This window comes from Rutilus rutilus (genome assembly GCF_951802725.1).
Source record: "Rutilus rutilus genome assembly, chromosome: 15".
Lineage (NCBI taxonomy): Eukaryota > Metazoa > Chordata > Actinopteri > Cypriniformes > Leuciscidae > Rutilus > Rutilus rutilus.
In genome coordinates this window covers 23155170-23172177 of record NC_140220.1, presented here as the reverse complement: position 1 = coordinate 23172177, position 17008 = coordinate 23155170, and the positions used below count along the sequence as shown (strand labels likewise).

The 17008-nt window shown below is 37.0% G+C and overlaps 2 protein-coding genes across 2 annotated transcripts in view; one reads left to right on the top strand and one right to left on the bottom strand.

The window, feature by feature from the left end:
• Positions 1-5263: 5263 nt before the first annotated feature.
• On the bottom strand, positions 5264-13262 carry plpp6 (phospholipid phosphatase 6). Its single transcript, XM_084432823.1, has 2 exons — positions 12607-13262; positions 5264-8998 (listed from the first exon to the last, which is right to left on the bottom strand). Exons 1-2 carry the CDS (start codon positions 13091-13093, stop codon positions 8631-8633), a joined length of 855 nt encoding a protein of 284 aa, XP_084288949.1. The 5' UTR covers positions 13094-13262; the 3' UTR covers positions 5264-8630.
• Positions 13263-15423: 2161 nt separating this feature from the next.
• prdx6 (peroxiredoxin 6) overlaps positions 15424-17008 on the top strand; it is a 10232-nt gene continuing 8647 nt past the window's right edge. The window contains exon 1 of the mRNA XM_084432817.1: positions 15424-15833. Coding sequence (XP_084288943.1) covers positions 15742-15833 — 92 coding nt within the window. The 5' untranslated portion in view covers positions 15424-15741. The remainder of the gene's footprint in view (positions 15834-17008) is intronic.

Genomic DNA, 17008 nt, shown 5'->3' with positions numbered 1-17008 from the left:
TTGAGCGTATCTCAAGTCTCAAATAGGAGGGTGGTCTCAGCTGGCACTAGTTTAAGGTGGATCAAACTGGAATGAATAATTAAGAGGGAAAAAACCTCAACAACAACGTAGGCTAGGTGTTGAGGACTATCAAGAATGTTCAGTCATTCACTCATTTCTCATTATCACAGAAGTGCAAGTCCTTATCTTTTGGGTGTTGTCATAAATCTTATCATAAAACAAACGATGAGTTCAATGGTTTTCGCAATAGTCTAAAGCTTAATAAAACTAATGTAAAGCTGAAAGCTTACGCTGCTATTTTGAAACAATAATCGGAACAAAAGGCAGTTGAAGGATGACGTGTATAATTCAAATATTTATCTGACTCCAATATAATTAATCTGACTCCATTAAAGTTGTTGTTATGCTTTAACCTCTTATTCTTTAAAGGTAAAGGTCTTTCTTAGAACTGATAGGAAAAAATAGGATTACCTGAACGTTTAGATAACGAAAGTTATAATCACTTTAGCTTTCAACATCAGCAGTGATAAAAGATTCTCAAAGCCTTTAAAGCAGCCAAAGTTATTTATTAAGTTACATGTTTAAATATACAGACAGTAGAATGGAACAACATACTGTATAGAAAACTTAGTTGTAACAAATAATACACTGTTGTGCAAACAAGGCCGTAAAAGCCTTTCTCATAGTATGAGGTTACGCACCAGTGTGCGGGAGTGGCGGGGTTAAAGCCTTTCTCCTAGATCAACAGTTACCTTTCCTTCTTGTACCCTGAGCAAAGCATTGTTAAACATAAGTGGAATACCAACACCGAAACCCAACCGACAAGAAACCAAAAGATGAGGCAAATGAGTGGAGATCAAGAGGGGGAGAAGAACATTAACATATTCTCCTCAATGCATGTTTAACCAATAGTACCTAGATTGTACATTAGGATACTTTAATATCTCTATTAATTTCACCACCATTCATTTAAGTTTATAGGCTGTCAGATGAGACCAAACATGACATAGTTACATATTAGAACACACTAGTAAATAAACAGTATGTAGTTGAAAGCATATGCAAAAAATCTAGCATTTGCACAGTGTTCAGCTCTCAAAAGAGAGTTGGATGCACTCATGGTGACGCATTCACAGTAAGAGGCTCTGTTATTGCTTGATTCTCTCTAGAGAGATAAGAATCTAGAGTTTGCACATAGCGCATTTGGCTCTTGAGGTAGCTGAATGCATTCATTGTGATCTATTTGCCGTGGGAAGCTCCACCCATGCTTCACTCTCTCGAGGGATGAGAGCTGAGCATCTGCACCTCTCGGTTCAGGTCCTCAAATCACTCTAGGGCCAATAAAATGGAGAAGAAGCTCCCCTGTGGTATACTGCTCCCTAAGAGCCTTGTCAAATACTGGGGACATAGCTGACGCATATTTTCTCCTTGGAGCTCTGCTTTTGGGACCATATAGGGCTGAGGCCTGTTCTGCATGGGAGGGAGGAAGGTGTAACAGCCGTGACTTCCCTCGCTGTAGAGCATAGAAGCTTGAGGATCTTTCCTAGTATCGGGAGTATTGGCTTAGGGAGAAGCGCCACTATGAGTCACATGGGATGCGCCCATGGGGTTGACAAGCTTCTGAATCAGGCTAGGTAATACATATGAGTCAATTTATGCTATGCCCACTATGTTTGTGCATATTCACAGCCTAGTGAGGCAGGCATTCCCTCAGCATGGAGTAGTGGGTATTGGTTCCCTACCCCATAGTGTCAATAAAAATATGCAGTGTTGAAGTTCCACTTCGAAGGGAACTTCTCAGGTTAAGACTGACTGTAACCCTGGTTCCCTGAGAAGGGGAACGAGACGCTGCTTCAAACAAAAGAGTTGATGACGTGTAACTCAAGTGCCCTTTTATACTCATGGGCGCTCTGAATGTTACACAATGGACTGCTGAATGCCAATGATTATTAGCTTTTGTTTACCTGTGTCTCAGACACCGATCAAGCTGATGGCCTTCCCCATAGCGGCAATACCAAGACACAGTGTCTCGTTCCCCTTCTCAGAGAACCAGGGTTACAGTTGTTACCCGAGATGTTTCCTCTCTGAGTCTCTGTGTGGTAAGAAAAATAAACAAATTAATTTCAGAAAATGTCTAGAAATAAAATAAAAATAATAAAATAAATTTTGGCAGAGTACTATCAAAAATAAAAACTTTCATTGTGGTAAGTTCAGACATTTCTTTTGGACCTTCTTTGTGGTTGCAAAAACCTCACATGCAGGATTATTTATAACACCAGCCTATCATGCTTTATATTTTGTTTAAAACTTTTAAGACAAATTTATGTGGAATTTTAAAGGGGTTCACCCTCCAAAAATGAAAATTCATAATTTACTTACCCACGTCAAACCTGTGTTAGCCTACTTTTTTTCTCAATTTAACATAATTGAAGATATTTTGAGAAATGTCTCTGTGTTGTTATTGTGTGTGTGCAATAAATCAAAGTCAGTGGTCACCAAAACTGTTCGATTATTCTTATGATTATTCATTCTTTTGTGAAGAAGCAAGTCATTCAGGAACAACTATGATGACAGAATTTTCATTTTTGGGTGAACTAACACGTTTAATGTATTCAACAAATAACAAATGAAATACATTTTGTTGCTTATTTTGCACTTTAAACTGGAAAACTATTAAACAATTTGACTAAAATTGGCATTCCTTACAAATTTGTGTAATCCTTATATTTTACCAGCAGAGGTCACCACACCATTACATTTCTTTCTTTTTGGTGCCATTTTTACCAGGTGTACATTTTCAGAACCACAGCAATGAAGAATTATAGTTATTTTTGAAGACTGTAGGACATCTAGTGGTGAACATACAAAGCTACAGGTGGAAAAAGTCACGTATTCTACTACATTTCACCTTGAACAGACAGATGGATAAATACCTTTGTATTTTCTTAAGGCTCAATCTTTTTCTTTTCTTGTCATTCGGTCTCTTTCTTCCACCACCTGTATATTTTCTTGATGCTCAAATGCTGATAAGGAGACCATTCTCTAGGTTGTATATGCCTTATTGAACCTGTTGTGTTTGTCAGTCCATGCAAGTTTTGCCATTGCTAGTGGTGGAGTTGCACCTTGGATTTTTTTCTGTGTTTTGTTTCTTGTTTCTCTCTTCTTTTCATCCAGCTTGAAATTTTTGGGACGGATGACTTGCATTTTGCACGTCTTTCTCGCATTCTTTGTCCTTCTACTCCCTCACCTTTCAGGTAGATGCTCTTGCAGGTGTGGTGGAGGAGCATGGCAACTCTTTTCAGGTAGAGTTTGCTGATCAGGTTCCTTGAATTGGACCATCAGTAGTTCTGCCCCAGTGGCCACCTCATCAAGATATTTGGTAGTTGAGGTGCCACCTGAATCAACAATGGTTGTGCCACTTCGTTTCACACCAGCAGGCTGCTCCTCCACCTGAATCATCAGTGGTATTTAATTGGTAAAACAATTATGCAATAGAATGATCAATTATCCAATTATCAAATATGAACTAGCAAATATCAACACTTTGATACCACTTGCTGATCACTCAATCAGTCTTTTCCTCCTGTACTCAAATGCAGCACACATGCTGAGCGTTCCCATTTAAAGCGTGGACCGATACCAGCAGGGATTATGTCAAAGAATAATTCTTTGTAATCTGCTCTTTTCATTGAATCAGGGACAGCTCTCAAGTCAAGGACTAATTCACTCATTGAACCAAGAATCATGAGCTAATAAGATGTGATGACAATGTGCATTTAGTAAAGGCCCCGACATACAACAAAGTTATTTTTCGTTCTTCGCTTGGGGGTAAAAAGACATTTGAAATACTTGACCAGCGCTATACTGTTAGCGAACATCCCAACGCCATCCACGCTACTGAGAGTGGCGTTTATGTGAATATGTGCTGCACGCTTTCCTCTTGATAACAAAATAAACACACAACAAAAATGACAGCGGTAAGAAAGCATCTAATCATGGCGATGTGGATATGTTTGCAGCTCTGCAATTCGGCACACTAGTCAAGTCAAATCACGTTTATTTATATAGCACTTTATACAATAGAATATACAATATACTTTACAGTTTTAAACATGAAAGAACAGTGTTAGTGTCACTTTCAATAAGAATTACCACTATAAAGTGTTACTATACTAATATAAATTCCTACTATAAAGCAGTTCTCCATTACGTTTTTACTTGCGTCTGACCTAAATGGACTGAACAGAATACATTAACCGGAGAAGATTTCCATGTCAATGGCGGCGGAGCCTCAAACCCACCCCTATATTACGTAATCGCCATGGATCAATGGTATAGTTCAAAAGTGTTTCCAGAAAGTTTGCTTTGACAAGCTGTTTCGAACAAAAAACAAATACCATTTTGATGTCACACCAATTCATTCTTCGATTGAGCGGAAAGTATATCAGGGACTTTATTGTGCAAGAAAATTTCACTTACTCTTTTGCACACGTACAAAGACGTGCAATTTAAACGGACAAGAATTTTAAATCTGGAGTGAAAAAGAAACTAATTGTTGAACTTAGTTTAAAAAAAAAAAAAAATGTTTTGTTGCATAAAAAACTATGTTTGCTGCTCAAAAGTGCAATGGAGAGCAGTGAAAAACTGGGCTGAAGTGCACTTCTAATGTCTACACTTAAAAATAAAGATTCCAAAAGGGGGTTTTCACAGCAATGCCATAAAACCACCATTTTGGGTTCCCCAAAAAACTTTCGGTGTACAGTTGTTAGAATTTTTTTTCTTAGTATGCATCTTCACAGAACTATCGATGCAAATAATGAACCTTGAATTTTAAGAGTGTAGTCTATCAAGCATTTACATTGCCGTTTCCCATGAACACATTGTGATACATGATATGGGACCTGTCAAAAAATGATATGGGACCTGTCACCAAAATACATGGGCAGAAAACAAATATTGGAATTTGTTGGAACAAAGTCTCAGAGGAGTTTATACTGAAACATGACCATGCCAATACTTTCTTAAACTTTTCCATTATGTAGGCTAAATGTCTCGGATCCTGTTCGCACTACATCACAGAACCAGATTGTTTTGCTATTTGTTCTATAACATTTAATTTTCTTTTCATACAGATTTAACTGTCCCACATCTTCATATGGAGGCATTTGTAGCATTAAAACTCCAAGAGCTGCAAGACATTACTGAGCTTCTCATTTTTCACGAGACTAGATATTTGGAGAAAACACACATTCCAAGGCAAAGCCATGACATCTTCATATTTATTTAGAAAATACAATCACATTATGATCAATGTAGAGTATATTTTACATCACAAATATAATGAACAGTCAAAGCAGGTACCACATTAAGCTAATGAATCCCTTGGAGTTTTCACTTTGGTGAATGTACATTGCCACTTTTCACTGAAGACTAAACAACAATCAAATGTCAGTTGAAATAGCTGATGAAGCCAATTAAAATGACTCCAAACACCTGAAATATCAAATAAAAATGTCTTCCATATTCCCTCTCCATATCCCCAAAAACAATACACAAGTTCCCATAGCAAACAAACACATCACTAAAACAGCACAAAGTTTTTGCAATTTAAAAATGTTATATTTATTGGTTGCCATCTGTCACTTGTATTGTGATATTGCACAAATGATCAAACGATTTTCAAGAAAGAACAAGAAAAAGTGCATATGACTCTCCTGAAACGCCCACAACCTTCACCAGACACGTATTACAGTGAATCATTTTGAGGGAATGCGCTGCCAGAGTAGACATATTTCAAAGAACGAAAAAAAAAAAATTCTCTAGATTTTGGTGGTGGATTTATAATATCTTTGATAACTATGACTATGATAACTTGAGAACTATGACTACTTAAAGCTGACAGTGAAACAGCTTGACAGTGTTTCAACTATTCCAGTAAGGCTGTGTGTGTGTGTGTGTGTGTTACTTCTCTTTGAATGGGTTGAATGGAGTGTGTGTCAATCATCAGGATACTGAGAAGAAAGTGTGGACTAATGTGTGGAATTAAACTGAAATTAAAAATAATAATTACCACAATAGTAATTCAAGTAACATGTAATATGGGTGAAGAGACACTAAAATAAAGTTACCAATCACTATATCGCCAACTAATAAGATCCTTTCTGTGCATTCGTTTTGGATAACCAGTTAACAAGTGGAATGTAACAAGATATACATTAATTAATGGGTTTGGCTATTCTAGGAATTTATGTGAGGACAAATTTCCTCTAAACTGGAAGCAAAGATTTCTCTATAAAGTCATTGTATGTGTTATATTAAGATTTGTCTTCACTGGAACAGCCAAATCTGGTTACAAGAGGATGACTCATTAAAAGAATGGTAGAGTAGAATAAGACCAAATCATTTTCAATCATCAACAACTCGAGTCGCAAGAGAAAAGTCTATGAGAAATAAAAAAAAGCAATGAGAAAGTCCAACAAACAAAAACCATCCTCATTCACATTTTACTTTAATAAATGGGGAAATAAATGTTGGAAAATTATTGCATGGAAAATTATAAAATGTTGCATTATTGCCATTGGCACTGGTAATACCATGGCTTTTAAACATGTACCATGGTAACACCATTGTATTCAGACATATGCATAAGCACCATGTAAAAACCATGGTACATACCTGTAAATATGCAATCACTCAGTAAAATGGCATGTCAAAGTGCAGTACCACAGCACCACCCCACTACTTATTTTGCACAGGTGGTCCTTTCGTAAATATTAATGTCATCATGGTGCAATTTACACCTGCTTAATGCTACCAAATGGCCTATAACTGCGTTTCCACTGTCAGGCCAAAAGCTAGCATGCTAGTGTGTGCCAGGGCCAGTCACGTTTCCATGATTTCATATACCAGCTAACATCAGCATTAAAAACGTTTAATATCATTTTAGCTCAAAACTCACTTTCAGACAGCAGCGAGTGTTTGAAATAACTTCGGTGTGGATTCTGATCACCATATAAGGCAAAAATATTTATATGCGATGAAAAAGACTATGCGCGCTAACCATTACCATAGTAAACATGGTAAATATGAACGCTTGAAATCAGACAAATCATACAGGCTATCACAGTATTTATTTTATCTGTCAGTACGCCTCGTCTCTTTACACCAGACTGTCTGATATCCATATTTAGCTCCGCATGCGTCATAAAATAAAGCAACTCTGTTTCTCTGACTGAAAATATAACTGCATTGGGACTGTCACTGGAGAGAGTGCCAAAGCTCCTCGGGTCATATTTTTTGGTGGAAATTTTGTAGAAATGATCGGTAGAAATGAACACACTTTCCTGTGACTACAAATAAACAGAAACAGACACGACTGAACAAGTACGTGTGTCTTCTTTCTTTTGTGAAATAACGGTAAAGACCACTTTACTTCTGTGTGACTAATATGCAATCTTGACACAGATTAATTCATTATGATCAATGCATCACTTATTATTGTAAAACTATGGTAAAACATCAATGCTTTTAAATCTTTAAGTAAACTACAAAAATGCCAACAAACGTCCGCTTTTATCATGTTCGTTTTGCAATCTCGCTATTTTCCAGTGATTTCTTTCTGATAGTTTTCTGATAAAACTTCCATTTGTTGGTGAAATGATGGATTTGTGTGACGTTGTTCCAGAGAGGCGTGTTATAGTGAGGCGCTGTGGAGCTTCTGGCCCGACGGTGGAAACGCAGTGTGGTTTTGGGCTCGGTGCTACAGGTCCGAGGCTATTAGCCCAGCCCGGCCCATTGGAAGACCTGGCTTTCACTGGCCCGACAGTTGGTGATTTATGGCTCTATAATCACAGTTGAGGCTTTAACCCAATTAAAATCCAGCAAATGTATTAAGACCATAGCAAAATATAACGAATACTTCTACTTCATAGACCAATAAGATCCAATAACCCTTCAGAGATAACAACTACTTCTCTGTTAATATCTATTGAGGACGCCACATACCCTAAAGGTATCAGAGCTGCGCTGAAATTCACCCCGATGTTGCAAATCCTCTCCCTCGCCTAATTAAACATTCATTAATGAATTGCTTTTCATGTTAATTAGAGTTCTGGCTGGTTTTTGATTAAAACGGAGGCAAAATCTTCAAGATGACGCCTATTGTTTAAGGTGCTATAAATATGTAGTATCACAAAGATGAGGTTTTATTCTGTAAACAAGAACATTGAAGTCAAAAGCCAGAGGTGGCCACAAATCATCCTTTTTTGATAAGCACCAACCCTCAAAAAGCAGAGCACAATGGCAAATGATTAAAGAAAAACTGGCATAATCTATCTAGTATCACAGTATTGACACAAAAGAAGTAGAGAAAGAGAGTGAGGCAAAAAATCTTTAAGGGGCGGAAAATAAGACGTCCGTTTTCACTGCTCCCTAACACTCCAACTTCAACTCATTTATCTGTTCAGTAGAATCGAATTTAAACCTGGATATTACAGGCAAATGATCTGAGAGATTAAGTTTTACATTCAAATTAGCAGACGCACAAAACTAACATAAAGCAACTTAACAGATACTAAGGAATTATAGTCTAGATCCTCCAAATAATGCTCCCTTTCCTCAGTCTTAACTTCTCAGTGAAGCTGTCCCATCGTGCTTTGCAACATGACTGGAGACAACCAGAGAATCTCAACCAAATTATATTGCCAGTAGCCCATGAAGAAACCGAACAACACATCCGTCACATTATGGCGTCCAAGGAGAACCCTAGAAAAACCAACTAAAGTGGCCCAGAGCAGGACAAGAACGCGGAGCGGGGCCGCCAACACCAGGTGGGCCAACAGAAAGCGGGCGCACATTGCAGCACGTGTGGCATGGCCTGATGGGAAGGAATAGCGGTCCACAGAGAACGTGGCAAACATGTCCATACGGTTATGGGATGGACGTCGGCGCCGCACTACAGCCTTCACCACGCCGACCAGGACCAGGTCCAGTACCAAGGCTGAAAAAGAAATGACAAAAACGTAAGAAAAACTGGACAACCGGGAAATTGTTGGATTAGACTGAAGTCTGGTAAACCCGTATCCAACCTAAAATGTACAGGCTTCCTTAAAGCTGATCAGCCAACTAATCAAACAGCACAGCACACAATATATAACCAGCTTATAAGACTCGGTTCACAGTAATCCATCTCTGTGATTTAACATGCATTTGGGAACGCAGCGTACAGCAGGTTCACTTCATCTGCATTAATGTGCAACATCATTTTTGTGGACAGAAATTGACATTACATTTCAAAATAAAAGCTTGAGGATCTGACATATTAAAAGCTCAAGGGTTTGAAATGTTTTAAAGATTTAAGACATAACTTGTGTGTTAGTCAGCTCTTGTAAAGAGTGAATCCAAGTGTGAATACCCTCAAAATATAATTATATATAAAATGTTAAAATAAAAAACATAAAAATAAAACACTTACTAGAAATGGATTAGAAATTGTATGTCTACTTGCATATCCTGACCATTAGCCAACATCAGAAAATTGTGAACATGTTAAATTACAGAAATATTAATATTTTAATAATTAGATGGATACCTTAATGGCCAAAACCTTGGGGCTGGGTATCAAAACAGATTTCCTGATTCAATTCATAAACGCTAGATGCAATTCAATTCAATGATGATTCATTTTGGTATATTTCAGTTATAATGTTTATTGTGCTTGCTTACATACAGTATGGAAAGAATTCCCTTTATGTTTATGATATAAATAATTTCACACATACTACAAGTTTTATTGAATCACGTTTCAATAAAATGACTGCGAATTTAAATGTTATACTAAATGCTATGCTAACTATAACTACGTTTGCCCTAGTTTCCATAACAAGCACCAGTAATGCCAGAAAATCATTGGATATCCTGGTATTTCTGCATGTAGATTTGTTCAGAATACATGGACAAGAAAAAATAAAGTGATAATCCCACACAGCAATGACAATATCAGCAGCAAGCACTTAATATGATTTATCTGCCAATAACACGTACATCTTTACAGCCTTTCTCTAAATAACACAGCACACTCGCCTGCTCGGTTCAGTGCCAAATGCATTCAGTCAATGGCTGTTTCCATCCAATGCTACAAATTTAAAATGCGCACAAAATGTGAATATTGTATAAAACATATACGAATAAAGCAGAGTTTCCATCCCATGTGGAAATTGGCACAAAATATCAGTCAAAAATGCACTTCCGGAAGTTCATTAAACCCAACCATTCTGATGACTGACTTAGGCTCAGGCATTTCTGAATGACCAAACCAACATTTGAGATGCTGTGCAATGAAATTGGTCCGCTGATTTGAAGTTATCCACTCGCATCCACTATTGAGGCAAAGCTATATGTTTTTTTGTTGTTGTTGCCCAATGAGGGGGTAAATGTGTTTCAATGGAGCACAAACATTGATGTACATTTTTAAAATTGATGTGATCCTTGGCGTTTCTATCCAGCATTTTTTTGTGTAGCATCCAAAAATTCACATTAAATATGACATAGTATGATATAAATATGACTAATGAAGTAGTGTATTCATTTTATCTCTCTGGAAGGGAACATATTGTAATGACTAATTCTCTGAGCAAACTTATTGTTTGTGTTTTATAGCTCTACAGCTGCTCTGCTCAATCATGTTTGACTGAATTGATATATTTTAAGGTATTCTTTCTTGTAACAACAGAGAATATGATATATACTATAGACCCATTTTAGTAGGTCTTGTTCATGGGAACCATTAAACCATCATGGCCAACTACACTTGATTATATGAAAGACATTTTTTCCACAATGAGTGGAAAGATCTTTTCAAAATACATTGATTGATTACAGCTGCCTCTGAACACAAGGCTTATGAATACCAGGATTAATTAAATGTTTCATAAAAGATGTTAAATTAGGCGAAATCTCTGGAAAGAGATCAAGCATGGCTGCAGGACCTGTGCATATCTGTGTTTCAGAAACAAGCTGAGTAGGCCATTCAGCTCAGTTGTAGTTTTAAAACCTGTCGATGTTAGTGAATGGGATGTCAAAGCAACAAGGGCGTGAGTGGAATGACATAATCGCCGTAGTGGGATCGGTAAGTGAGTGATTATCACTCCATTTTCCCTCTGGAAATACTGCTGAGAATCATGATTAATAAATCTGGATCTCTTGGCAGCAACAACCAAGAAGCCTTTCGCAATTTAAATGGGTTGCCAATAAGCCACATCAATAAAGGAAAGCCAGAATGAATGGAAAACTGGCTCACCTGCAGATCCCCCTGGTACTGAAAACACTTGAAGGAAAGAGAGGTCCAAAAGAAAAGATCAGGGATGTTTCATTGGGAAAGCGGGAGCAGAGGAAGTGGGTTATGATTTGCTTCATACATCAAAGAAAATGAGCCTGAAAAAGGACCAGAAAGAGTGGGGAATGCAGAAGTGTATAAGAAACCAAAAGTGAAGCCAGCCTATTAGATGGATATTAGCTGTGTCTAAACAAAAGAGCAGATGCAGATGTATGGATGATCATGTAATGACTTAAAAAAAAAAAAAAAAAAAAAAAAAAAAAAAAAAAAAAAGAGGTATACCTCAAATGTGAATTCTGAAGCTGGTCTTTTAACATTAGAAAATCCTCAAAGATTAGTGGCTAAATCATTTTGACTCTTTCCTCAATTCACATGCATTGTAACTGCATTACTGTCACAGTCTGTGAGGCAAGGCACTGACCAAGAATAGATGTTAAAATACAGAATTTCCAAAGTACAGCCACAAGACTAGAGATTATACAGCACACAAAACTACTGCGATAGAATTGCTCACCGACATTGGCTGTGCAAAATAAAATTATATGTTTTTAACTTCTATCATTAACATGTAAACACGGTAACTTTTGCACGATATAGCACAAGGATACGAGGAAAAGGGTTCACTGAAAAATCCACTTACAGATCATCCAAAGATACAAAAAAAAGAGGCTACATTCTTTCTAATTTTAAACACTCTGAACACCTTCCCTCATTGACTTCCACTGCAAGAGCGTCACTACGCTTCTAAATAACGTTTGACTTACAAACTGAGTGGCGAGTCTATAGCAGGGGTTTTCAAACTGGGGCCCGGGGGGCCACAAGAAAGGGGGTCCGTGGAAAAGATTACAGAAAATCAGTGTGAAACATATATAAATATTAATAAATAATAATAGAAAAATTTAATTAGCTAACTAAATAAATTTAATTAAAATAAATGTATTAAAATAAAAACATTTTGATTTAAATAAATAAACCAAAACATTTAAATAACATTTTGTTAATATATATATATATATATATATTTTTTTTTTATATAAATAGCCTAACACATTTCACAGCACAGTAGCATACTACATATCATTTATATAATGTCGTAATCGACGTGTATAGTGCTCATTTTTCCACAGTATTATTTGAGTCTTTATGTTTGAGAAAATATATAACTGCCTTTTAGACACTGGCGTGGCATCTAAAAAATTGAAAACCCCTGGTCTAGGCTATAGTATAATTTTTGAGCACGAGCATTTCTTTGTAAGATAATAAGAGCGCATTACCCATGAGCAGGTTCAGCATGACCTCCTGACCGGCGACACTGTCGCTTTTATACAGGCAGTAAGCGGCACCGGCCAGCCACGGGATCCCGTGCCCAGAGATCTCGATGAGCTTCATGAGCGGCCGCACGCTGCCCCAGGACGAGTCCTCGCAGGCGCACACCCCGAGCCGCTTCGACAGCCACAGGTCGATGGCCAGCAGGGAGCTGAACGCTATCCCGAAGAAAGACGGGTTTAACTTCATGCAGTCCTCCTCCGGTAACTGCTGCCCGCCGCCGGTGGAGGAGGTGGACGAGCCCGATCCGCGGCGTCGGCTGGGGCTCTCGGAGGCTCTGAGGCGTGCCGCGGTGGGGTCTGAGCCCTGCCTCTGCAGCAGCTGCGGCGGGGGGGGAGTTCGGCTCAGAGAAATGAACTCATAGCGCCCGTTTCCACCGGTGCACGGGACGCTGCCGCTGCGCCCCGAGCCGCTCCGCGCTTTAGGAGAAGGCATTTTACCTCACTTATGCCAAGACAGACTAGAATGTCTTCTGTTTTATTAAATAGCTTTTCGATGCGTCTTTTTTTTAGGTCATCGTTTTACAGGTGATGACAGAGAACTCGTTTGACTGGACTTCCCTGCAGCGCCATCTTTGAACTGCAGCTCAGTCTGCGCAATGCACACTGGGAAAACATGTTTGATTCAACCATGTGACTAAATTACAAAATAAATTAACATTATTATTATTATTATTATATATTATTTATTAATTATTATATAATAATCATTATATATATAATGTTTATTATATATATATATTTATATATATATATATATATATATATATATATATATATATAATCATTACATTAAATAATTACTTATTTAACACCAAATATGATCATACGAGGGACCCCCATCTTAAAATTAAATTTAAAAGGCAGTTATATACTGTGGAAAAAAAATATATATTATAAATTACATTACATTTAATTTTATATCATATAGTTTTATATTTTATAATGTATTTTAATAAATTTTGTTTATTTATTTAATTCAAAATGCATTTATTTAGTTTAATCAGTTCATTGTTTTAATCAAATTTATTTGTTTATTTAGTTAATTAATTTAATCGTTATTATTATTATTATTATTATTATTACTCTGCTTTTCTCTAAACCTTTCCCCCTAGCAGTGGATCCCAGTTTGAAAACCGCTGTCCTAGAATACAAAAGTGGACTAAAAACAGCAGCAAAATTAAAACTCAGATTTTAACTTAGCAGGTTTTACATGGGTTTCTTTAAATACAATTTTGAAATATGTCACTCATGTAGGCTATAACATACCCCATGTAAGCAGTTTTAAGACAGATCGCTGCATATTTTGTTTAACCTTTGTGTTCTATGATGTGACGAGTCTCTTGTGTTTTACTTAAAATACGATATTAGATTAAATATGTTATACAGTAGTTACAGAAAAAAATACAAACAACTAATTTATGCAATGGTGTTGAAGAGTTGTTGAATAAACTGACGATTGTTGAATAAACGGAATAAACTGACAGATAGAAGCCGAGATATTGTGTTATACGTAGAATCCACATTCGACTGCTCCAGACGCGTCAGCGCGCCCGCCATGTTGGAACGGGCGGCGTGTCATCATTCACAGTAGAATCAATGATGGTGCCATAACATTGTGTAGCTTCTGGTTGTGAAACCTCTGAGATTTAAATTGCCGAGGAAATTGGATAACTTTTCACATGTGATCATTTGCTTGTTTGTGTTTTTACATGTATTAACCATAGACTGTAAAAAATAGGTATTAACTCAATATTACTGGGTTTTATACTATTGTAACTTTTTAACGTCGTATTAGCTGACGCCTTCGTCTTTTATTGTGTTAGTCTAGCAAAATCATCTGCTGAAGTCTATTGTAAATATAGGTTGCAGATGCACCGATAACTTGCTCTCGTGTAGGTAGTTCGACACGGACCGGTGTTTTGACCGTTCAAATATGGCGGACGGCTTACTAATGATGCCTCTATCTGATAACATACAACCGGCGTAGCGTCATAGAACGTCTCTGAAAAGGTTCACGCCCACTTTTAGGGGAAAACAAACCGGCGAGCGCCATACACAGTATCGGATTGAGGACGTGTACTAACCTTTACAAACATGTAATTTTTATTTAAACATTTTTTTTTCACACAATAGGCTACCCCTATTATGTATTTGTATTTAATTAAATTTTTCCACACAGTATTTTGTATTTTTATTTTATTTTAAATACATTTCCATGTATTTATGCCCATCTCTGCCTGCCATTATCATCAATATCTTGCTGTTATGGAAATATCATGAATTACGGATGATGCTATCGAAAGCTAAATCAGGCTAGTTGTATGGCTGGATAGAAAAGTGCACTCAGTAGCTACTCTAAATATAAAGACATAATATTATACATTTAAAGATGTTTACTTCTTAAAACCGAAGTAAAATCATTCACTGGCTACCTGGTGACTCGATGAGGTACAAGTAAATGTCCGGGTAAGACACTTCTGGCCACTGGGTGGGGTTGTTAGACCAATTTGACGCTGGTAGGGACATGTTTTTAAGTTGCCCAAATTAAGTTTATAAATGTATCGTTCACACTCTATGGAAGGCAGGGTGGACATATAATTACTCGACATATTTCATCTAAGTGATTTCTGAAGTTATAGCCTACACGTCTGCCGGCTGTGTACGGACGTTGTTTTGTGCCGCTATTTTGTATTGAAGTCTATGGGAAGTCTGGTTTGTTTTCCCCTAAAAAGGGGCGGTTACGAAATTTACAGTTAAGTTCCCGGATGTGCCGGTTGTATGTATCGTATGGACTAAACAATGATACCTCTATGGTAGTTTAGTCCATATGCAATGATAAAATAATGATTTGTGCAGAAAAGACATGATTGCATTTTTACATAATCTACAAGACTTTTGAATTGCAAACGCTGAAAATGAATTTAAAACCGAATTTAATTTTTGAATTTAGGAATGTGACGGTGTTTCGTCCAATCAGAGCCGCCCACTCCGCTCTCTTCCTGCTACATTAACCTCCATTACATTGTTAACGTTACATGTGCCGACTACAGAGAGAGACCAGACTAGCTGAAAACAACAGTCATGCCTGGAATTCTGTTGGGAGACGTGTTACCTAACTTTGAAGCAGAGACTACAATCGGCAAGATAAAATTTCATGAATTCTTGGGAAATTCGTAAGTAGCTCACTTGTATGTTTGTTTCATCTGGCATACTCGGATAACGTCTGTAATTCACGTTTAATGTGCTTTTAATTAATTCAATCATGATCATCAGGTGGCTGAAACATGACCTGATCGATACATTACTAATATATGGCATTTGGAGACGCTTTTATATGTCAGACTCCAGCGTTGTACTTCAACATCATATTTCTACACAAATAATCTGCCAGTTGTTTTATTTTATTTTTAATATTATTATTGCTTATTTATGGCAGCAGAGTTGGCTTAAAGGGAATCTAAAAAAAACTCTTCACGTTAAGTTTAAGACACAAGTAATCTCCTGTCAGGAAGCTTTTCTTTATGACTCTTGATAGTGTGAAGTCGGTTTTTATTGCAGGAGATGACGTAGCACAGGTATGAACTGTGTATAATAACACAAAGCAAACTATTGTGTTATTAATAACGAGTATTTTATATCAATCCAACTTTTAAAAAAGGGTGATTTTTATTTTTATATGCCATCAAGAGTGTAAATGTGCCTAGTCACTGTGGCTGTTAGAGTTGGCGTTACAATGGTTGGTATTGTGAGATTTTTGGCAGTGGTGTGAAGTGTTTGGAAGTCCCCCATATTCTGCCAAAACTTTATTCATTAAAAGTGATCAAAGTTTAGATTTAAAATAACTTAAAAGTCAAGCTAATTATTTGTAATTCGTTTAAAAAAAAAAGCATGATGTTTGCTTATAATATCACCATGAAGTCAAAATGGACAATTCTAAGAGGGTGTTTAGCAACCCTTTGTTCTGCATTTCCCAATTTAGAGTTTTGTAAGCATGCATAAGTCTGTCAAAATCTTCCTGATTTGACAAACTGTACGATGTGAAGCTAGATGGTTGTGACAAGATTTTGCATGAGTTTTAACTTACTTTCATTGTGATGATGATAGCATAATGTGACATGACCTCCAGAGTTTGGCGCTGTTTCTTTAACAGCAGTCAAAACAACTGTTGGCTTTGAATAAGAAGTGCTGCCCTGTGCTTTTCTACAAAACAATACTGTAAATCTTTCGGGCTGAATGGAGATTAGGCCTACGTTTATCTTAACTAATTGGAGATTTAGCTAATTTAGCTAATAATTGGAGAAAGAGAATGTTCTCAGACATACTCAAATTCATGTCTGCAGGCCAGGGA

Excerpts from the sequence above, each read along its gene's own strand:
- plpp6 (XM_084432823.1), bottom strand. The coding sequence starts at position 13,093 with ATGCCTTCTCCTAAAGCGCGGAGCGGCTCGGGGCGCAGCGGCAGCGTC. Across the intron at positions 8,999-12,606 it reads CATGCTGAACCTGCTCATGG|CCTTGGTACTGGACCTGGTC; the intron begins GTAATGCGCTCT and ends TTTCTTTTTCAG.